This window comes from Typopeltis vanoorti, chromosome 12, assembly GCF_054136105.1.
Source record: "Typopeltis vanoorti isolate ZY-2024b chromosome 12, IOZ_Tvanoo_1.0, whole genome shotgun sequence".
Taxonomy (NCBI): Eukaryota; Metazoa; Arthropoda; class Arachnida; order Uropygi; family Thelyphonidae; genus Typopeltis; species Typopeltis vanoorti.
In genome coordinates this window covers 5808103-5833028 of record NC_143560.1, presented here as the reverse complement: position 1 = coordinate 5833028, position 24926 = coordinate 5808103, and the positions used below count along the sequence as shown (strand labels likewise).

The window sequence follows — 24926 nt, the reverse complement described above, 5'->3', positions numbered from 1 at the left end:
TGCTGCTGCGAGAACCTGGAAGCTCCTACAACCGAGCAAGCCAAGGTAGCTTTGACTAGACAAGTAAGCATCGGCCTTCGATACGTAACGCAAAGCTCAATTATTTCTACGCAAGCTTAAGACGTCTTCTGTCTACAAAAATAAAAGCCTAAATGTAAATGCATGCATTTACTAACAAATAAATATTACTTCTTTCTCAATTAATGAGCTTGTGCAGCAAGCATGGAGAATTCGCCACTGCTTTTAATGATTCTAATATTTCGTCTCAATCACTGAGACATCTTCAGGGAGTACAAATAACACACAGAAATTTAAAAATGAAAAAAGTGTGTGAATCTAAAGTCCTGTCTAGGTAATGTGACCTATGGGTGTTTGGTTTGTAGGCATTCTTAGGATGTAAACTCGGAACTCTGGCAATTATTGTTTCACAAATTTTGGGAAGTTTTATGCATCTGTATTTGTTTTAATTAGGTAGATTTCTGAATCCCATTGCTGATTCCAAAAATTTAGTTTTTGGAATTTTCAAAATTCTGAAACAATCATAGAAGGTAAAGTTCCTGGAAAAAGAGGAAGGGGACCATCGGTGAGACAGATGGATGGATGGTGTGTCTGGATTAACTAATCTTCAGAGAGTTAAAACCTCCAGAAAAAACATACAACAGGACCACGTGGTGAGTGTTTTTGCCAAGGTGGTAGGGGAAAAAAGATTCAGAGGAAGACCAAGATGTAGGTGGATTGATATAGTAAAAAATATCTTAGAATACAGAAATATAAGATGCTCTAGAGACCAAGCACATAACTCTTGTACATATAACCAGAAATTGAAAAATGCCACTTCCTTCAAATATCTTGGAACATTGCATTCTCAAAATAATAAAACGAGTAATGGAAATACAAACTAAAATACATGCCTCTAGTAGATCTTATCATTCACTAGATCATTTATTATCCTCCAAAATTATTTCAAGCAGAGTTAGATGTACACAAGACAATCATTAGGTCTGTTATTTTATCTGGAGCAGAAACCTGAAGCATAATTAACCAAGGTGAAAAAGCCGTGAAGATCTCTGAAAATAAATCATAAGCCTGTGGACATGTAATAGATAACACAATCGTCATGATCATCATGAACTCTACTATCTATAGATATCCACTGCTTACTGATGAAATGAGAGCTTGCAGGCCGAGATGGCTTGGATGTGGAAATATGTAGTAATATGAGCTGTATTGAAGAGTTCAGTGACTTTTTGACATGTCACTATCATATAATGCCACCTTTACAACTGAGTTTGTGCAATTTCTGCCCTGGTACAGCTGCCCCAATCAACTCTTAATTAATGTTATTGTGAAGCACATTGAGCAAAAAACACCTATCCTCAATTGAAATGCTTGCTTAGTTCTAAAATGCCTCTACAATCTCACTAACACCAAAGCTGTTCATTGGAAGCTGAAGAACAAGGATTTTCATGATCGCAGCCAGCCACAGAAAAGTCTAACATGAGCAAAGGCAATACCAACATCAGGTGGAGTGGTATAAAAGAGAGCTCTACTCCAATCATCGGGAATTCGTCCCTCTGTCCAGGCTTTCTGAACTATGCAGTGCAGCCACTGTAAGACTCTTATACCACCATATTTCAGAATTTCTGGTCGAATATCATCTACTCCAGCTGCCTTTCCACATTTCAAGCCTTTGATGGCTTTTTCTACTTCAAGTATGGATATGTATTCCTGACTGCATGCCTGGTCAGTGTTTTTTACCACTTTGCTGTCATCACTACTTGTTTCATTTAGCAGTTTTTCAAAGTAATTACTCAATACTTCAAGGATATCTTTTTCTACCGTTTTCATGTCACCTTTATCATCTCTAACTCCTTTTACAGCACTCTTTCCTCCATTCCTAAACTTCTTCAACAACCTCCAAAATGTTTTGCCACATTCTTGATATTTATTTTCTATATTCTTGCCAGTCCTCCCATGACTTTTATTTAGCTAGTTTTACACGGTGTTTAGCATTCTTGCATTTGTCTCTATATTCTCTAAGAACACAAGCTGACTTATTTGACAGGAACTTTTGAAATGCTTTCTTCTTTTCCTTCACTGCCTCTTTAACTTTTTAACTTCCTGTGTCCACCAGGGAGTTCTGATTTTTTCATCCTTGCAGACAACCTCACCACATGCCTCTCTGGCAGAATCAATCAATGTTTTCTTCAGAGTTTGTCACTGAATCTCCAAGGTTCGATTCCTTTTCTCAAACTCTTTCATTTTTTCTTCAATAATCTTTGTGTATTTTAGTCTACAGGTCACATCTGAGAGCTGCTCAACTTTTATTCGCTTTAAAACTTTCTTACATGTTTTTCTTTTCAATATGAAATTCAATTTTATCCTGCTCAAGACTAAATAGTGATCACTTCCAATATCAAATCCTCTGTACACTCTGGTGTCCTGCACCAGGGAGAAAACATCACTATCAACAATAACATACTCAATGAGACTTTTCTTATTCCTTTCCTCTTCTCTCCATGTGAATTTGTGCACATTTTTATGTTGGAACATGGTGTTAGTAATAACCAGTCCATGTCCTGAGCAGAAATCCAACAGATATTTGCCATTATTATTAGCTTTTCTCTTTTCTCCAAATTTTCCCAAAATATTTTTGTATGTCTCACAATCATTTCCTACTCTGCTATTTAGATCCCAACAAGGACCAACTTTTCCTTTTTCATTGTGTCAGTTGCTTTTTCTAAAGCGTCAAAAAATATCTCCACTTCTACCTTAGTGGAACCTTCTGTGGGACCATAGGCACAAATAAGTCTCATTGTCCAGTTCCCCATTCTCATATTTGTCCACATTACTGTACTTGAGACTCTACAGTGCCAACTCAAACTATGATTATGAGTCAAAGAGAAAATGATATAAGGGCTAGGGCGTACCCCTTAAGCGACGTGCAGCTACATCGCCCTACAGCTGTGAGAAGTGGACGAGGGCTACCGCATCAAGGGCGGGTGCGGTTAAAGAAGCGAGCCCAGCAGGTGGAGAGGATGTTGCGAGTGGGAACACTGAATGTTGGAAGCATGACTGGAAGGGGAAGAGAGGTGGCAGACATGATGAGGAAGAGTAAGTTGGACATTTTATGTGTGCAGGAGACAAGGTGGAAAGGGGGAAAGGCAAAGGAACTGGGAGATGGATATAAATTGTTCTACTCTGGAGCGAATAACGAGGGAAGAAATGGTGTAGGAATTGTGGTGTGTGGCAGAATGAAGGGCGAAGTACTGGACATGGTTAGAAGGAACGACAGGATCATGCGAATGAAATTGGGTGTTGGAGAAGAGCGGGTGGTCGTATTATGTGTATATGCCCCGCAAGTTGGTTGTACAGCAGAGGAAAAAGATGAGTTCTGGAACGTGTTAGATGAAGGAATGAGGGAATTGGAAGAAAATGAGATGGTGATTGTCGGAGGAGACTTGAACGGGCACATAGGAAGACAGAATAGAGACTGTGAAAGGGTGCATGGTGGCCACGGAGTGGGAATGATGAACCAAAAAGGAGAGAGGGTTGTGGACTTTGCAGTAGCGTTTGATCTGGCAATTGTGAACTCGTTTTACTTCAAGAGGGAAGAACATTTGATAACATTTAGAAGTGGTAACAACAGCTCACAAATTGACTACATTTTGACTAGAAGAAAACATCTTAAGGTTGTGACAAATTGTAAGGTAATTCCAACAGATCAAGTAGCACAACAACACCGACTGCTGTGCGCAGACTTTAAATTAAGATCGAAGAAAAGAACTTCTGGTTGCCATGGGATGAAGACAATTAAGTGGTTTCGCTTAAAAGAAGAGAGTGTGAGGAATCATTTTAGGGTGAGAGTGTTAGACAGGATTTCAGATGGACTGGAAAGTGTACAAGATTGGTGGAAACATAATTCAAAAGTAATCCTGAGCTGTGCAATCGAGGTGCTTGGTGAGACATCTGGAAAGATTAGAGAGCAGAAGGAGGGTTGGTGGTGGAATAATGATGTACAAGTGGCAGTGACAGCTAAGAGGAAGGCAAAGCAGAAGTGGGATGAGTCAAGAGTGGAAGAGGACAGAGAGGTGTACAAAGAGAGAAAGCAAGAAGCCAAGAGAGTTGTGGCACAGGCGAAGGCCATGGCATATCAAGATCTGTATGATCAATTAGAAACAAAGGAAGGACAGAGAAAAATGTACCAACTAGCGAAATGTAGAAATAAAGCAGCTAAGGACATCTTACATGTGAGGCAGATCAAAGATGCTGAATGAAGAGTATTATGGAGGGATGTGGACATAAGAAACAGATGGAAAATATACTTTGAGGGACTTCTGAATGAGGAAAATGCAAGGACTCACAGAGGAGATGGGCAGCCTTCTGAGGGGATGGTGCAGAACATCAGTAGAATGGAAGTGATGGAGGCCATGAAGAGGATGAGGAATGGAAAAGCGGTGGGCCCAGACAGAATTCCAGTGGAGGCATGGAAGGCACTGGGGGAAGAGGGTATTGACCTGCTGTGGGACCTGTTCATGAAAGTTTGCCAACAGGAAAATATACCCGAGGAATGGAGGGAGAGTACTCTTGTTCCCATCTACAAGGGTAAAGGGGATGCACAAGACTGTAAAAATTACAGAGGAATAAAGTTGATGTCCCACACAATGAAGATCCTAGAAAGGGTTCTTGATGGTAGATTGAGGGAGGAGGTGGAGATTGCAAAGGAACAATTTGGCTTCATGCCTGGTAGATCAACAACAGATGCTATCTTTGGGTTACGACAGATGATGGAAAAATATCGAGAGAAACAAAGGGAGCTACATCTGGTATTTATTGATCTGGAGAAAGCATACGATAGAGTGCCAAGGCAAGAAGTCTGGAGGTGTCTGAGGGAGAAGAAGGTGCCGGAGAAGTATGTCAGGTTGGTGCAGGAAATGTACAGAAATGTGAAGACAAGTGTTCGGACCTGTTTGGGACAGACAGAAAGTTTTCAAGTAACAGTTGGCTTGCATCAAGGGTCAGCATTAAGTCCGTTTCTGTTTAATATTGTGATGGAGGTGGTAACAGAGGAGGTGAGAGAAGCTGCACCTTGGACAATGTTGTATGCAGATGACATCTTGCTGTGTGTAGATTCAAGAGAAGAAGCGGAAACTAAACTGGAAAGATGGAGAAAAGTACTGGAAGAGAGAGGTATGAGACTGAGCAGAAGTAAGACAGAGTATATGTGTTGCGCAGTGGGCGGTGGCCAGGAGACAGACCTGGAGCTGGAAGGAAATGTCATCAGGAAGGTGAGAGACTTTAGATGCTTAGGTTTGACAGTGGAAGAAGATGGAGGAGGTGAGAAGGAAGTGGGATGCAGGATACAAGCAGGTTGGAGAAACTGGAGGGAGATGGCTGGAGTGTTATGTGATAAGAGGGTGCCGATCAATCTGAAAGGCAAAATTTATAGGACAGTAGTGAGGCCAGCTATGACATATGCTATAGAAACTGTGGCCCTGAGGAAAAATAACATTAGCAGGATGGAAGTAGCAGAGATGAGAATGCTTAGGTGGATGTGCGGTGTGACCAGAAAGGATTGTCTGAGAAATGACTATGTCAGGGGAACAGTGAAAGTTACGAACTTAGGAGCGAAAATACAGGAGGCAAGGTTGAGATGGTTTGGTCATGTGATGAGGAGGGAGGACGAATATGTGGGAAGAAGGGTCATGCAGATGGATCTGCAAGGAAGGCGGAAGCATGGGCGGCCAAAGAAGAGATGGAGGGAGCTGGTAGAAGAGGACTTGAAGATGAAGAACTTGGATGTGGTGACAGCCCAAGACAGGAAGGTGTGGAGGAGACTCATAATAAACAGTGACCCCACTTAAGTGGGAGAATGCAGAAGAAGGAGAAGAAGACTCTACTTGAGACTGACTGCCATTCAAGAAGATTAGCCTCGTATTTTGTGTTGAATACTATGGCTACTCCTTCTTTTCCTTGATTGTCATTGCCTGAATGTAATATTTTCTATTTATTGCTCAGAAAGATCTCACCAGTTTTGGTCTTTTTTGTTTCAGTCATCCCTATTATGTCGATCTGGTACTTATCTAATTCCTCAGCTAGCTCCATTTCTTTGCCATTCAGGCTTCTTATGTTGATAGTACCGATCTTTAACTCTGGTGATGTTGAGTTGGGGTTTGTTTTCAGATTTGTTCCAGTAGCTTACTCATCGCTGTTCGCCCTGGTTCCCTGGCGAAAACAACTTGTTTAACCGGGCGACGCCCCAGCCGGCATGAAATTTTGTCATGTTGTACCATCATTTTTTATTTTGGTTTAACCAATAAGAATACAATTTGGTCGGCTAAATCCCAAATTGTAGCCCATCCTCATTCGTTCGGTATCCAAGTAGATACCCAACAGGGTGCACCACGAGAAGGTGAGGATTGGACATTAGATCAGAAGCCCTGGTTGGTTCTCCGCATTCCTTTAAAGGCTATGTGGAGGTCTGCTCTCAGTTATACAGCTTTGACCCTTAAGCACCTCAATAACCAAATAACCCCAATTAACCAAATATTTCAGTCTGGAAATAGCAGACCATCTTCAGTGGCACTACAAGAACAGTTTAAAAATAAAATAAAATAAAATAAATATACAAGGTGTAATACTAATCATAGGAAACTAATCAAAATAGGAAAGATCCAGAATAGGATCTTTCCTATTTTGAACAAACTGGACGTTTTCTCTTGAAAAAAGAATCCAAGTATATCAATCCTCCATTCATCAAAACAAACCTGAAAAATCTGGATTGGCTCAGCACAGGATTGAAACTAACTACAATATCCTTTGGTCAAAAACTCGCCTCTTACATAGATCCCGTTATAAATTTGAACATTTATTCAAAGAAAGCGTAGAGGCCTTACTCCATCGTCCTAACCTGAATCGGAATGACTGTATATATATATATATCAAAAATCTGGCAAAGTCTAATCAGGATAACTTATTAATTCATATTAATTTTATGTTATTTAATATTATTAATTAATATCTTTATTTCAATCATGTCTCTGCTTAAAAATATTCCCTTTAATACTTAGTGATATAACATCACGTGGCTTGTTCTATTTTTAAATGATCTATTGTTAGTATTCCACCTTGTATATATTTTTATTTTATTATTTTTTTTTAATTTATTTTATTTTATTTTTAAACTGTTCTTGTAGTGCCACTGAAGATGTTCTGCTATTTCCAGACCGAAATATTTGGTTAATTAAATATCTTTCTTGTGTTTACGTGCTTATATTATTCAATTGTTGATGTATTCTGGTGTAATTACATCTGTCTGATGGTTCACGTTCATTTTTGTTGTGTTGAGGTCTTTTTGAACTAATTTGGAGTCTTTTCTCTCTCTTGGCAGCCTATCTATGTCTTCCAAGCTTTTTATTTGTATTGATTTTGAAGTTTGTGACTTTCTCAAGAATATCTTGCCGTCTCTGGTCCACAAAAATTTATAATTTTTTTCTGTTTTTGCTTTTCTTGCTTGGTACAACAGATTCTGATTGAATAGTGTTAAATACTCAGATAGAAAGATTTGTGTATTGTCTTGCAATGTGGTTAAGTTGTTGGCAATCTGTTTTTTGAGTCTGCTGGCTTTTATGAGATTGTCTCTTGTGGACTTGCTTGTCAGACTAACTATGACTGGTGCAGGTCGTGGCAAGCTTTGTATTTTGTTCTTCCTGGGAATCCGATTTATGGTCTGAATATTATTATGCTGTAGGAGGATGTCAATTGTATAGCCTAACTTTAAAACTATGTCTCTGAGATTTTCTATGGATGCAGTTTCTGGAAGACCATTTATGACAAGATCTTCATGTTGATGATTCAAAAGTTTGTATTGTAATTTTAGGGAATTAAGTTCTTGATGGGGTTTGGATATGTCTTTCATCAATTTGTGTTGCCTGTCAATTAGTATGTTAATGCTGATTTTAATGTCTTTTATAGTTTGTAAGACTTCTTCAACTGTTGAATTATTATATTTAACAAACTCTTCATATTTGCTAATTTTTTTTGCTATTTGTTCATTCTGTTTATCAAAGAGTTCTTGGACAAGATCTACTAAGTTGGCTTTTATATTCTCTAAACCTTTTTCTAGTAACAAATTTACGGAATTCAAATTCTAAGACACCTGTATTTATTTTGTCTCTTCAGTTCATTGTCCGATTCTTCCTCCGGTGTAATCGGTTGCTCTGTGGGTGGCGGCATTTCTTTGTTCTCTCTGCAGTATAGGCACTTCCATTCCTTTAGTTTGGCATTGGATTTGCATTGCCATGTTGTTTCTGAAATTCCAGAACATGGGAAGTGAAGATTCCTAAGGCATTTCCTGCAGGTTATGTGATTTCCGTCGGATGATGAATCCTTCAGGCACTTGTTGCACTTCACGATTCACCTTTCATCCCTTGAGCAACTGTAAAGATGGCGACTTTCTTTGCTCGTTGGTGACCACGGTAAACTCTGTTCAATTTTCATCACACTCAAAATTTGGATTCCACTTGGCCGGTTTTGGTGAATTTTATATCACTGTCTTTAGTGTGTCAAGTAGAATTACTTTATGACACTTTTAAATTAAAAACAGGAGTTAGAACCACTTTAAAACTATAAAAAATGGAAGCAGTGATACCGCCGTGCAGCAAAGAACAAAGGACTTCGCCACCTTTATAGTTGCTCAAGGGAAGAAAGGTGAGTCATGAAGTGCAACAAGTGCCTGAAGGATTTATTGTCTGATGGAAATCATATAACCTGCAGAAAATGCCTTAGGAATCTTCACTTTACATGTTCCAGAATTTCAGAAATAACATGGCAACACAAATCCAATGCCAAATGCCTAACCTATACTGTAGAGAGAACAAAGAATTGCCGCCACTCACGGCAGAACCGATTACACCAGAGTCAGAATCGTACGATGAACTGTACAGACAAAAAAAAATACAGGTGAGTCTTATAATTTGAATTCCGTAAATTTATTACTAGAAAAAGGTTTAGAGAATATGAAAGCCAGCTTAGTAGATCTTGTCCAAGAACTCTTGGACAATAATAATAATGGCTGTGAAGAGATGGGGAAACACTTGATTTTAACTTTTCGGTAGTGTATTAAGTGTTTTCAAAATATAGTGATTTAATTACTGGTCATTAGTATTTTAAATAGTTTTTAAATTTAAATATTTCTTGTTTTTTGGCTTGAGCATATCTGTACTTGTTTTTAAACAGTGTAGAAATAATTGTATTTTGAGTTTTGTTTATGCAAATCATATTAAATTGCACCTGCTATAGATAATTTATTCTGTGCTATATGTTGAAATTATGTATTTTTTTATTTCCATAAATAACCAGTGAATAATAATTAAACATGAGGTAAATATACATAAAACATTACAATAAAATAAATTTTTAGTAAAACACTTAACAAAAACTGTTTATAATTGTAATCTACAATATTAATTTCTTAGCTGTAATATTATTCTTAGCTATGCATTGTGAAAATTATAGGTGTAGATAAAAAAAAATATTTAAAATTATTCAGCCCTTCTTTAATGGGCCTTCTAAGTAGTTTTATTTTAATAGTCCTATATAACTGGTTTTTCATTCATATGTTTCAGATATCTAATACCATGTTCTCATGTCATGGTAAGCCAGAGAAGCCGAGTAAGAGACAGCGATTTGTATAGTCACACAGCAGATAAATTCCTCTCACTGATTCCCTCATGCTGTTTTCTAAATAGATTTTCTACCCAATCAGTTGTATATAATAATTCAGTCAACACATCTGGACTTGGTGAATTGTACAGTACTCTCACTGGAGACAGACAATCTCGAGGAGGTAGTTTGCGTCTCAAAGGTCACAGTCGTTCATCATCAACTACTAGTTTTACTTTTGGTGATTATGAAGCTGTGGTTGCTAATTTGTTTTCCAATAAAAATGTGCCTTCATCACTAATTAGACATGATAATTTGCAAACTAATTATCTACGGTATCTTAATGAAGCTCACAATAATATTAAGTCATGTACACAGGCATGTAAATGTTGGTCAGCACTTTATGATGGTATTAATCCAGCTCCAGATATTCGTAAAGAGGATAGATTATGTAAATCAGTTCTTGCTCCTGATATTCCAACTGTGATATGTAATGGTGTTGCCTTATCTTCTGCTGAAAAGAAAAAAACTTTACCACTGGAATTTTCTTTGAAGAGAACAGCTGTGTTACAATCCTGGAAAGAAGATTCAGTTTCATTAATAAATACACAGAATTCATTGGTATGTGGAATGCAGCAGATGAAAAAGCAAGATCAAATAAATAGTGGCAAAAATCATTCAGAAAATGTAGAAGATAATTTAATTTTTCAGGGTTCAGATGAATCAAAGGACACTCAGTTAACTTTTTTAGACGATGAAGAAAATAATCATAATTCATTAAAGAGCAATAGTGAGTTTTCAGATCAACATGCACTAAATGGTAGGCCATTGTGGTCTGTTTCAAACTCTACAGAAATGTCAGCTGATATTTCAGATAATGAAAACAATCCTGAGCAATCTTTTTCATCAGATGTAAAAGAAGAAACTCATTCTCTTCATAACTGCAATATTCCAAATAGTAATGCCTGTTTAATTTGTGCAAAAAATGTTAATGATTCTGGCATTTTTGAACCAAAAGGAAGCATATCTCCCTTACTTGATAAAAGTGATGACTGCTTGTATTCTGCAGATATCAAATGTAACAATGAGAAGAGGTTTAAAAGTAGACTTTCAAATGTCATTGAAACAAATTCTTCTTCTGGTTTATCTAGGTATGAGCACCCTCATCAGCCTTACTTACTTAGCAGTTGCCAGAAAAGCATAAAAAATGATAATAGTTCCTCAAGACTTGGTAGTTCAGAGGCATTTGGAAGCCCAGATATAGGACCTTTTCTAAGTATTCTGCTCACAAGATTGGAAATGATGATGCAAAATGATGTATATACTAATTTACAACTCACTGGACTAATAGCACGACTGGCTTGCTATCCACAACCTCTTCTTCGCTCATTTCTGCTGAATCACACACTTGTTTTTCAGCCTACTGTTCGTTCGTTACTTCAGGTAAGATAAATTATTTCAAATATCTTTCCGAGGTAATGTCCTTAAAGTTGTAATGAAGGATATGTGGTCCTTTATAAGCTATTAGGAATTATTTCTGGTAATGTGTTGTAAGGTAGAAGATTCTGAGATGATTTTCATATACTATGGTTTTTTTTTATTCACACTGTCATTGAGCAGTTGTGTTTCTTACTTATTTCCTCTTAAACTGTACACTGAACACTGCCTGTTACATTTAATTTATACTTTTTTCTTGATAATATCATTCACTGTTCATCATTTCTTTTAATATTCCACACTAAACTCCAGTTATTATAGAGTAGGCAAAAATAAAACTCAGGATATTCTATCTGCCATATTCTGTATGTGAATTACTATATTTCTCCAAACAGAACTAAACTCTCTATAACTCATATTTTCTATTTTCTCAGCATTAAGAGTTATATCAGAAACTTGTTCACAAAACACTATGTATAAATATCGTGTTTTATGAATAGTTTTGTTAATGCCGCATAATTGATGGTCAATATCATGACGAAAAAAATACACGTAATAACCACAGTAATTTGTTTTAATAAGTAAATATTTCATCCAAAGTATCTTAGGACATTGTTAGTACAGTTAATTCAAACAATACTATGAATAACATAAAGTTAAGGCTCATGATTACAATGGAATCCCAATATGCGTGCAGTAGCATGTTAATAGAATTAAATTAAAATATATCGAAGGGGGGGGGGATTACATTAAAATAAGATAACATATATAAAAATTATATTACATAATTATGTATGACATTTTCCCATACTTTAGGAATAGCAAGAACGTTATTACGGTTTAGATTTGGTCTGTGAAGTAGGGCTTTAGCACTTTCTTTATATAAACATTCATGTTTATATAAAGATCTATGTAGAAGTTTGGTCTTTTCCCAGTGGATCCTATGGTTTGGGTTTTCAACTCCATGTTGAGCGAGGCCAGATTTCTGCAATTTGATAAGACAGATATGGTCTTGATGTTCCAAAATGTGTTTATGAACAGATCTACCTGTCTGTCCATAGTAAGACAGTTTACAGGAACATGAAACCTCATACACGCCAGGTAGTATCAGAGGTGAGAATTTGTCTTTAGGACACAAGTTTATAGATAGTAGCAAGATTGTATTTCTTCATAATTTTTGAAAGACGTTCAGAGATGCCTTTGACATAAGTTATGGGAATCCTATGGGCTTGTTCTTGTCTAGGTTGATGTGTGGGGCAGTGACTGATGATTTTTTGAGTTGTTTTAAGATTGTATCCATTTAGTATGGCTGTATTTTTGATTATTTCCAATTCTTGGTTTAGAGATTCTTCAGAGGAGTAGAATCTGTGTGCTCTGGTTACTAATGATTTAATGATGCCAAATTTTTGAGATGGATGATGAGCAGAAGAATTGAATGTAGCGACCTGAAAATGTCGGCTTGTGATAGACAGAAGTGGAGATGGAACCATCTTCTTTTCTTTGGATATGTAAATCCAGAAAGGAGATACCCTGTGGAGATTCTTTTTCTAGCGTAAATTTGATGCAAGGATGAAGAAAGTTTATTTTATATAGAAACAGATGTAGTTCTTGTTCAGAATGACCCCAGACAGCAAAGACGTCATCAACATATCGTAGCCAAATTTTTGATTTGGGTTTAAACTTGAAATTTTTTCTTCAAGATATTCTAGAAACAGGTTTGCTATGTTTGGTGATAAGGGAGACCCCATTGCTGTTCCTTCCTCTTGCTTGTAAATTTTTTCTTTCCAAGTGAAGTAACCGGATGTAATAACAAATTTCAATAATTCAACAATATCAGACAGAAATTTTTGAGTTAACAAGTCTACCATTTCCTTATGGGAATATTAGTGAAGAGGGAGACAACGTTGAAGCTAATTAGCATGTCAGTTTCCAACAGTTGAATGTCTTTTACTTTTGCATGAAACCTCTGTGGAATTTTTAATTGAGGCTGAGTGGCCTATGTGAGGACAGAGAAGGTTAGATAAAAATCTTGATAACTTGTTAGTCGGACTGCTAATAGAATCCACAACGAGTCTGAGTGGAACGTTATTCTTGTGAAGCTTAGGTAAACCATATATTTTAGGAGGTCTAGCATAGTATGTCCCGAGTTTTTTATTGTTTCTTTATCTAAGGAAGTGGTTTCATCAAGTAACTTGTTCAGTTTCTTGAGCTGTCTTTTTGTAGGATCATAATCAATTTTGGCTTAAGTATTTCGATCTCGGAGTAGTAAATTCATTTTTCGGTCATATGAATTGGTATCTAGAACTACAGTGGTATTTCCCTTGTTGGCTCTGGTGATGATTATGTTTTTATTATGTTTCAAGGAGGTAAAAGCTTTCAATTCTGATGGCGGGATATTTAAGTCCGAAGGTTTGGCATCATAGATTATTTTGGCTATTTCGAAACGAAGTCTGTTGGCTTCAATACTGGAAAGATTGCTGATGTTTCTTTCAATGTTGTGTATAAAATCTAATTATGGAAAGTATTTAGGTGAAATGGCAAACTTATGACCTCTTGCTAGAATATTTAATTCATCTTCTGTTAGTGGATGGTTAAATAAGTTGACAACCCATTTTTTGATCGGTAATTTGTTGGTATTTTGCTTAGATCGATTTAACAAATTAAGTATTTTTTATGTAGATTAATATTAGTTTTATCAAATGCTTTGATCCCTGAATTTTTGGACACTAATAATCACTTGTAGCTACTGCACGCATATTGGGATTCCATATTCCATTGTAATCATATGCCCTAACTGTATGTTATTCCTAGTATTGTTTGAATTAACTGTACTGATGATGTCCTGAGATACTTAGGATGAAATATTTACTTATTAAAACTTATTATTGTTGTTATTACATGTGTTTGTTTAGTCATGAATTCTCCACAGGTTTTCATATATGATAGTCAGGGAGCAAGATAAAGTCACTACCAAGCTTATATCATTCAATATTATATTATTACAATAATATATTACAATATTATATTCAATTATATCAATATTATATATATTGGTCTCTACGGTCATGAGATGAACTGGCTTGTGATGCAGACCATTCCTTGCCATTATGCTATAACAGTTAATTTTATGAATTAACTGTTATAGTTACTGAACACCAGTGTGTCACCTGTTGTTGATATTTGATGACTGACAGTTTTTTAATAACTAAATTTATCTTTTAATTATAATTAATGATTTCTGAACTGTATTGTTGAATTCCTTGTATGATTACACCAAAAGCAGTATGTTTCTATAGCACAGATTATGAAAGAATAAACTGACATACTTTTTATACAAATTGTAAAATTTGTAAAGTTTCCTTCTAATGTACATTTCCAAAATATATTATTCTTGTTGTGGATTCTTCATTGTTATTCTGATCTGATACAGAAAGAAATTATCTTTTAATTTCTTTCTGTATCAGATATTTTTGAAAAATCTCATTTAAATAAAACATTAATTATATACACTGGTTGAGAGGCATAGGGACAAGTCACAATATTATCTATAATGTTGTGACTTGTTTATAATGTAACCTGTGTCTTCCCCATGGGTTAACATTTATTAATGGTTGACTCAGTGCATTTGTCATCAGCAAATGAAGCTCTAAAACAAACAAACTACTTGCTCATTCATTTATTTATGTGGCCTAATGTTACTTACCTGCAATTTATTAATTGCAAACATAGTCTTCCAACTTGATTTGATAACATGGCTATATTTTCTCATCATCATCATCAAATTCCTGCCATGTACTCTCAAGGGGTGTAGAGGATATGATAGCACTACATGAAAAAAATTACATCATTACCAACTTCCTATCTACAATTTTCCTCCAAATTAGTCAACTTCCTATCTACAATTTTCCTCCAACATTATCAGATCTTATATTTCTATCGTCTAAGGCACTATGTACCATATCAATCCACCTATATCTTGGTCTTCCTCTGGGTCGCTCTGCTGCCAACCTGACAGAGAACACTTGCTTTGCTAATCTTTGGCTATATTTTCTTAATAATTTAAAGTTAGAATCAGGTTGGTTTTAAGCTGCAAGTGATTTTTTTTTTCTCCCCTTTCATGGATAGGCAATGTGTTTTTCCTTGATTTCAGATTTTTTTTTTTTTTTTGTCTTCTACGGTCTTTTTTCCTGTTTGATGGCAGTGTAGAACTTCTTTTAATAATCATCCCTTCCTTCTGTAATTCTGTTTTCCTCATATTTTGCCATTTAGGGTGGATGGTGTTTTTTTTTTTTTGTTTTCTACGGTCTTTTTTCCTGTTTGATGGCAGTGTAGAACTTCTTTTAATAATCATCCCTTCCTTCTGTAATTCTGTTTTCCTCATATTTTGCCATTTAGGGTGGATGGTGTTCATCCTTTTATGGACCATCCTTGATCATCCTTTTACGAATTTCAGTTCTGGAATGTGCGTGCGTTACTTATTAGCGTTCATACTCTTTTATACATTAATGTACACTGCTGTCCAAAAGCTATGAAAAACTACATTTTATCTATATAGGAAAAAATTTCACGACTACAGCCAAATGTGGACATAATTTTTTTGCTATACTAATAAATTATATTACACAAAAAATGTGTTATAATTTTCGTACGGATTAAATTGCAATAGAACTTTGGCAAATGTTACAAATTTCTTAAGGATGTAATTAAGGAATTAAAAGTACATTTCAGTATGGAATATGTCCACCCAAACTGCATTGCAGTTCTCACGCATCACACCATGCTTTGCACCAAGTGAGGAGTTCTTGAGGCAAACTGCCTCATTCACCAGTCATAATCCTTTTTTTCCAGCACTTGTAGCTCGCTGTGTTCATTGAGCATAATGCCTCCTTACACCATGGCCCCAGCACCGCTGTATCTATTCCTTTCAAGAGCATTTTAGTGATAAGCAGTACCAATTTCATGCCAGATCAAGTGTCAGAAAGACTCATCTGTGAAGAGTACATTAACTCATTAGTGTCTTGTTAAATTTTTATGGATACAACACCACTGAAAATGTGCTCTACAGTGAACTGTAGATAAAGGAACACGGGCTAACAGGCCTTCAGATGTAATAGGCCTACTTGTCGCAAATATCTTTCTGCAGATTATTGAGATATCTGTGTACCCGTGCTTGAATGGAGCCAACTTGCAACCTGACCTGCTGTGGTGTGTCAGTTACGTTTTGCTGTTATAACCAAATATCTGTCTTCGTGCTCCATGGTAGACTGAGGGTGGCCTCTTAGTAAACATTTGGAATACATTCCATTGGTTTGAATCTCTGCCCAGAGCCTGAATACAGTGCTATGTGAGATTCCAAATTCTCTAGCAATATCAATAATTCTACAGCCTTCTTCAAGCTTTCCAGTAATTCTTACCTATCATCTGGATAAGTAGTTTTTCCCTCCTTTCGTACATCCTGGAGATTGCCCTGTAAGCTTGAGGTGGATGAATCACTATTTGTTGCATCACAAACACCTTGGATACAAGATTTCTTAACACCAAAATTGAACAAAGTTCCTTGTCTCTTATTCATATTAAAATTTAAATCTGTAGGCCTATTACTTTTAAAAAATCATGGCACTCCGGTTTCAAAATAAGCACTTACACACTGCAATACAAACTTGCAAAGAAACAGTATTACTAGATTTCAGAACTGGATACAGACTACCTTGATCTTCAATTTCAGTGGAAAAATTTTCTCTATACCTCCTTGCTGATTGGTCACTGACATTTGCTACACAGATTTGTTATTCTCCTCAGAATATTTCCACTATAAAATATTTATTTATGAAAAATGCTTAGAAAACTAAAATGACAAATTCCAGGAGAACTTCTCGTTGCCTGGTATAATTGATGCCATGGCCCTGTATTGGGCCATGGCATCAATTGTCTTTGATGATGTCATCTAGATGATGTCTTTGAGACATTACAGGACATCCAGATCTACTCAAAACCGTCATTTATACAAACTGCCACAAGCTGATTCATCTGAATTTGTGGTTGTAATCTTCAGAAATAGTATTCGTCCATAGGTTTTCAACACCAGTGTATGTTTAATAATTAATAATTAATATGTATTTATTAATTATTTATCCAAAGGCATTTTAAGTGCATTAAGTAACAACGTCATTATTCCTATCCTATCCTTCTCATCCATCCCTTAGGACGGGTTGAGCCCCCCCTCCCCATAATGAGGGGGCTTACAATGAATTAATGCAGCTAGTTCGTCACTTCTCTGCTGCATCTCTTAAGGGCGGTATTCATGACTAGATCCAGGTATGTTCTGGGGGATGAAAAACCTGAGTTTCTGGGTGAAAAAACACCCTATCTCTGTATGAGATGAGACCAGCTAACTCACCTTTAGTCTTCAGGTTTTTCTGAGCAAAGGGCTTCGTCTACACTTACTGAGCTATGGAGGTTCTAATGTCATTAATTGGTCTGATTATCTACTTGCTTGATATTTGTCTTCTGTGGGGTTTTCCATTTTGCTCTGCTATTTTTACATTTAATTTAGCTTTCATGCAGTTTTCTCTATATCCTGAAGTTCACATACTGATATACTAGAGAAGAATTTCTTTTCAGTTTCTCCTTTTAGTAGACTGTTTAACTTTTTCCCACTATGGGGTTACTCTCTTCCTGCTTACATTTCACTGGTGTTCTCATTTTCAGATTCTTTCTCTTTTTCCCAATAAATAATATCATGCACATTTATCCCGATCAACTAGATCAGAGGTTGGCAACAATAGTGCTCCCTCAGAGAAATTATTGTAAACTGCTTTGGAGCTCGCAGCGGTAATTTTGCAGTGTACGTCGTAGTATATCTGAGAGATACATTCATTACTAGTATGTGCTAAAATGCAAGAAAACATAAAGAAAAAAAAAACTGCAAATATAATACACGATGATACAAATTAAGTGAATATTGAATCCAAAATTATTTCATAGCCGAATATAGAAACTACAAGAGTTTCGTGCCGAATACAGAAACTAAATGTTTTGGCAGATGCAAGTTCCAGACCTCTTTCCTTAGTATTTTCCATAAATGTAGCACATCTTGCTGAGGTCAGCAACCTTTTTAATATGAAGAGCGCAATATAAAATTTGAAATTTACGGAGGGCTCATGACACAGGCACTTTTTCTATCATTTCAGGCTTAGAAATTCTATGATTAGTTGCTTTTAAGAAAAATGAGACTTCAAATTTTAACATTCTTTTATTTACCTCGCTTTTACAACATATTTTATCACATATGAATGAATGTAAAATACCATAAAAAATAAATAAATACAAAAAGAATATTCATATTAGCAATTAGCATGTATCTGTCATATCAGATGCGAGCACCTTGCTTTTTCAATCATAACGGCAAATGTATTTGTTTATTATGCAATAATACTGTGGCTATTTCTAAGAAAAAGTAATAGAAAGACATTTCAAAACCATTCATGCCAATTGTAATTCATCATCATCATCAAATTCCTGCCATGTACCCTCAAGCGGCGTACAGGATATGATAGTACTACATGGAAAAAAAAAATTACATCATTACTAACTTCCTATCTACAATTTTCCTCCAAATCAGTCTGTTACTTGTCAAAACTCCAACATTATCAGATCTTATATTTCTATCATCTAAGGCACTTTGTACCATATCAATCCACCTATATCTTGGTCTTCCTCTGGGTCATTTTGCTGCCAACCTGGCAGAGAACACTTGTTTTGCTAATCTTTCCTCTCCCATTCTATTTAAGTGACCATACCACCTGAGATTAGCTCTGCTAACGCATTCCTGGATGCTGACAATGTCAAGTTCTTTCCTAATATCCTCATTTTTAATATGATATTGCCATTGATGCCAACTCTTCACGCCTATAATCTTTCTCAGGACTCTCAGATCCATAAGTTAAAACTGGTTTGAACACTGTCTTCTATACAGCTAATTTAGTGTTCCAACTAATTTTTCTCTTATTCATATGAATTTATTCAATTGACTTCCCACCATACCAGCTTTGCTGATTCTGTTGTCTATTTCTATATTTAATTTACCATCTTCAGTAAAAATCGTGCCCAAGTAGCTGAAATGTTTTACTTGTTCCACAGGTTCTCCATTCACACCACAGTTGACATTTTCAATGATCCAGCCTATTTTCATTGTCTTGGTCTTTTTATTGCTGACCTTCATACCATATCTATTACAACAGCTATTCAATTTAGTCAGAGAATCTTGCAGACTTGTAGCAGATTTATTTAGAAGTATAACATCATCCGCATAGAGCAAAGAGCTGACATTAACATCTCCAATTTTGATATCATGTTTAATACCACTTTCCTTCATAGATAATGAATAACAGAGGGGATAATGTACATCCTTGTCTCACACCAGATTTAACATTAAACCATCTTCCTGTACTTCCTTCAATTCTAACTGCTGACTCACAACTCAAATAAAGACTAAGTATTGCTTGATATAATGTCCCATTGACACCATATAACTGTAGCATATTGAATAGCCTCTCTCTTGGCACCTTGCTTTTCCAGTTCTTCAAAACTTAAATACAGATCTTTGTTATATTCCCATGCTTTCTCGACTATTTGTCGTAAAGTGAAGAACTGATCCTGACAACCTCTATTTAGCCTGAATCCAGCTTGTTCTTTACTAAGCTTTTCTTCCACAATTCTTCTCAACCGTTCTTCAAGTATACTTGCATAGATCTTGCCAGGAACACTCAGTAGGGAAATACCTCTGTAATTCTCACATTCAGTGTTATTTCCCTTTTTATATATGGGTACTATTAGAGCTCTACTCCAATCATCGGGAATTCGTTTCTTTGTCCAGGCTTTCTGAACTATGCAGTGCAGCCACTGTAAGACTCTTATACCACCATATTTCAGAATTTCTGGTCAAATATCATCTACTCCTGCTCCTTTCCACATATCAAGCCTTTGATGGCTTTCTACTTCAAGTATGGATATGTATTCCTGACTGCATGCCTGGTCAGTGTTTTTTACCACTATGCTGTCATCACTGCTTGTTTCATTTAGCAGTTTTTCAAAGTAATTACTCCATACTTCAAGGATATCTTTTTCTACCGTTTTCATGTCACCTTTATCATCTCTAACTCCTTTTACAGCACTCCTTCCTCCATTCCTAAGCTCCAGTATATTTTGCCACCTTCTTGATATTTATTTTCTATATTGTTGCCAAAGTCCTCCCATGACTTTTGTTTAGCTAGTTTTACACAGTGTTAAGCATTCTTGCATTTGTCTCTGTATTCTCTAAGAACACAAGCTGACTTATTTGACAGGAACTTTTTATATGCCTTCTTCTTTTCACTGCCTTTTTCACTGCCTCTTTAACTTCCTGTGTCCACCAGGGAGTTCTGATTTTTTTATCCTTGCAGACAATCTCATCACATGCCTCTCTGGCATAATCAGTCAATGTTTTCTTTAGAGTTTGCCACTGAATCTCCACGGTTTGATTCCTGTTCTCAAACTCTTTCATTTTTTCTTCAATAATCTTTGCATATTTTAGTCTTCATTTCACATCTGAGAGCTGCTCAACTTTTATTCGCTTTAAAACTTTCTTACATGTTATTCTTTTCAATATGAAATTCAATTTTATCCTGCTCAAGACTGAATAGTGAACACTTCCAATTTCAAATCCTCTGTACACTCTGGTGTCCTGCACCAGGGAGAAAACATCACTATCAACAATAACATAGCCAATGAGACTTTTCTTATTCCTTGCCTCTTCTCTCCATGTGAATTTGTGCACATTTTTATGTTGGAACATGGTGTTAGTAATAACCAGTCCATGTCCTGAGCAGAAAGCCAACAGATATTTGCCATTATTATTATTAGCTTTGCTCTTTTCTCCAAATTTTCCCAAAATATTATTGTATGTCTCACAATCATTTCCTACTCTGCTATTTAGATCCCCAACAAGGACCAACTTTTCCTTTTTCATTGTGTCAGTTGCTTTTTCTAAAGCCTCAAAAAAATTTTAAGTTTAATTATTTAAATCATGAATAGTCGGCAGCACCTGCGAGCTTCATGGCTCCCACAGTATTGCACCTCTTCATATTAAAAAGGTTGCCGATCACTGAACTAGATGATCCCTATATTTTCTCCACGAATCAGAGACATATATAGGTATTATTTCTATGACATTCCCATGTTACTCCTCTTATAGACTATTATTTTTCGCTATTTTTGCCTGTTTTCGTTTAGGAGTGTCCCTTATTTTAGAAACATTGGCTTTTTACTCAAGAATTCTTTTGGCATTATAGGTGTATTTTAAAGATAAATATATGCAGACTAGTAGAGGAAGAAGTTTTGCACATACCTTGTTTGGATGTTAGGTTGTCTTCATTCTGCATACTTCTACTGTTAAAGGGGGGGGGGGGCGAGATTTGAGGCAAGGTGGGAAATTAATTAGAAAACCTAGTTTTTTTAAAAAATACTATATATATATATATATTATATTTAAGGGCGCATCTTTGGGGAAGGAGAATGGTTTAATGGGAAATTGGCAGGGGAGTGTTTTAATGGGGTGTAAGTCGTTTCGCTCGTGCTATCATCATCAAAACATTTTGGTATAAGTGTAGGGGTATGTCATGTCGGCTTGGTGTTTCTGCCTTTGAGGAGCTTGTGTTATTGCTTATTTATCGGAGTCATGACCTAATTTTTATGTTGTGGAGCTTCCAACACTGAGATGAAGTAGAGTCGGTGGACGTTGATTGAGTTTTCATCACATTTTATGGCTATCGTTTCCGATATTGTAAGCATTGTTTCATTATCTTGATTGTCTATTATATGGCCTTGTCGTTTGGCGGGGTATGTTTGTGTTCAAGGGCAGAACTGCTATTTCTGTCTTTCCTGTACTCTGTATTCTATTTTTCTTTTTGATGTTGTGTATTTTTGTATTTAAATGTTCTGGAATAGGGATATTACAGGCATGGTAGAACCTGTGTAGGTGAAGTCTTTTTGGCAAGGAAATTTGTAGACTACATTGTGGTGTTCTAATATTTCTTTTTGTGTGAGAGATTTAGTGGGTTCTATGAGAGTTGCTAATTTTTGGTTCGTGGTGAACACTAGCTTGTAGTCCATGTGTTTGAAAATGTATTTGTAGGCTTTGTATGTGTTCTGGATGTATGGCAGTTTGATAACCTTTTGTGTTGGGAAGTTTGTTTTGGTTGTTGGGTTGTTTTGATTTTGACGGGTTTCTGTTCTATTTGCATAATTTATTAGTTGTGTGGGATAGTTGCGATTTTTAAAAATCTGTGTTAAATTCTTTAATTCCATGTTGAAATAATTACGGTTAATTGAGAATTTGTAAGCATTTATAAATTGTGATATGACAACCGATTTTTTAATTGAATATGGATAGTATGAACTGAAATGGAGGTAGTTTCCATGGGTTTTTTACCACAAATATACCACAAACCCACACATGTGTGGGTTTGTGGTATATTTTTGTGGTTATTTTGTTGTTAATTCTGATTAATGTCAGGTTTAAGAAATTGATGGATTTCTTCTGTTCGATTTCTATGGTGAACTGTTGCTGTAATTGTTAAGGAATGCTTGTGAGGTGGTGATGTGTGTTGGTTCTCCAATGCATAGAAAGTCGTCCACATATCTGCCATAAAAGATGATGCTGGAGGGGGCGGGGGGAGTAGGAGTGCTTCTCTGTGTGCCAGGAATAATTCTGCTAGTTGTCCACTGATGTTTTGGCCCATATGGAGACCGAAAATTTGAACATACATGTTCTTGTTGAACTTAAAGCAGTTAGCTGATGTTATGAGTTTGATCAAGTTTATGATGTCATTAGGTGTTAATTTTGTGCATGCATGCATGCAGGGTGTGGTCCTCTGTGAGTGGTGTGTGTACGATGTCTAACATTCTGGGGACGTCCAAGTTAGTGTATAATGAAGTTACATCCAATGAGGTGAGGACATCTTTCTGGGATAATGTTACGTTATTTATTTTCTGGAATAGGTCGTCCATATTTTTTATCATAGAGTTTGATGCACTCTTCAAACACGCCATACATGGATTTAAAAAGAAAAATCAAGCATATTCATGCATTCACAAAACAAAATGCAGATTGAAAACTTTACTGTCCCCAAACAAATGGTCAGTTTATTTCAGAAAGTATCCAAACACACATCAACGACTACATGCAATTAATAGAAGTCCGACATCATAAAAAATGGAATGCCCTAACAGGCACCCAGTACAAAATACATGCAGCTTCCAACCCTTCAGATATTACCACCTTGCGACCGACATAAGACAATTCCATCATAAATCTATCACATCATAACACCTGACAAAATCACCATCCTGAATAAAAGACTTAGCTTCGCTGTATCCCCAAAATACGTACCGAGCAAAGATATCATTATCGAAGTTCAAGCAAAACTTGAAAATGACCCAAACAGAGAAACAATATTCCAGAAAATAAACATCATAAAGAGCAAAATAATAGTAAAACCCAACATTACTCCCAACTTAAAAAAGCCCTATTATCTTTAAAAATGAATCCGAATATAATGATCACAAAAGCAGACAAAGAGAATACAGTAGTCATCATAAACTAAACTGATTACCACAACAAAATAACGGCCGTCTTAAACAACCAACAAAACTACCAAAAAAATCCAAAATGATCCCACCCCAACCTCATAAAACAAATCAACAACACCCTACACACCTTAAAAAATCAAAACAAGATAGGCAAAACTACAATAAAAAAAACACAATACACCACACGCACCTTGTATATTCGGGAACATCAAAAACCTGCAAAGATAGTTACCCAATACGGCCTATAGTCTCCTACAAGGACACCACCACGGCACCATTATCAAACCACTACTTACAATGTCAAAGTCTATGATATAAAATACGGACGACCTATTCCAGAAAATAAATAATGTTACCTTATCCCAGGAAGACGTCCTCACCTCATTAGATGCAACTTCATTGGATATTGCATATTCAATGATGGCCTCATTGGATATGCATCCAATGAGGTCCTCAACATCATTGGATGCAACTGTGGATGGGACGTCCACACTAATGTGGACGTCCCCAGAACATTAGACATCGTACACATGCTACTCACAGAGGACCACACCCTGCATGCATGCACATAATTAACACCTAACGTATCGGGTCATCATAAACTTGATCAAACTCATAATATCAGCTAACTTCTTTAAGTTCAACAAGACTTAAAGTGTGTGTTCAAATTTTCGGTCTCCCTATAGGCTGAAACATCAGTGGACAACTACTGGAATTATTCCTGGCACACAGGGAATCACTCCTACTCGCCCCCCCCCCCCCCCGGCATCACCTTTTATGGCAGATACGTGCACAGCATTCTGTGCATTGGAGAACCAACACACATCACCACCTTACAAGCATTCCTTAACAATTACAGCAACAGACTAAAATTCACCATAGAAACCGAACAGAACAAATCCATCAATTTCTTAAACCTGACATTAATCAGAGCTAACAACAAAATAGCCATGAAAATATACCACAAACCCACACATATTGGAAACTACCTCCATTTCAGTTCATATCATCCATATTCAATTAAAAAATCGGTCATCCTATCACAATTTATAAATGCTTACAAATTCTCAATTAACCGTAATTATTTCAACATGGAATTAAAGAATTTAACACAGATTTTTAAAAATCGCAACTATCCCACACAACTAATAAATTACGCAAATAGAACAGAAACCCGTCAAAATCAAAACAACCCAACA

The 24926-nt window shown here is 36.2% G+C and overlaps 1 protein-coding gene across 5 annotated transcripts in view; it reads left to right on the top strand.

Moving 5' to 3' along the window:
• LOC150100558 (FHF complex subunit HOOK-interacting protein 1B-like) overlaps positions 1–24926 on the top strand; it is a 303141-nt gene that overhangs the window by 194519 nt on the left and 83696 nt on the right. For all 5 annotated transcript variants that reach the window (XM_090401613.1, XM_090401614.1, XM_090401612.1 and 2 more), the window contains exon 10: positions 9627–11106. In XM_090401613.1, the coding sequence (XP_090257739.1) occupies positions 9627–11106 (1480 nt within the window). The remainder of the gene's footprint in view (positions 1–9626; positions 11107–24926) is intronic.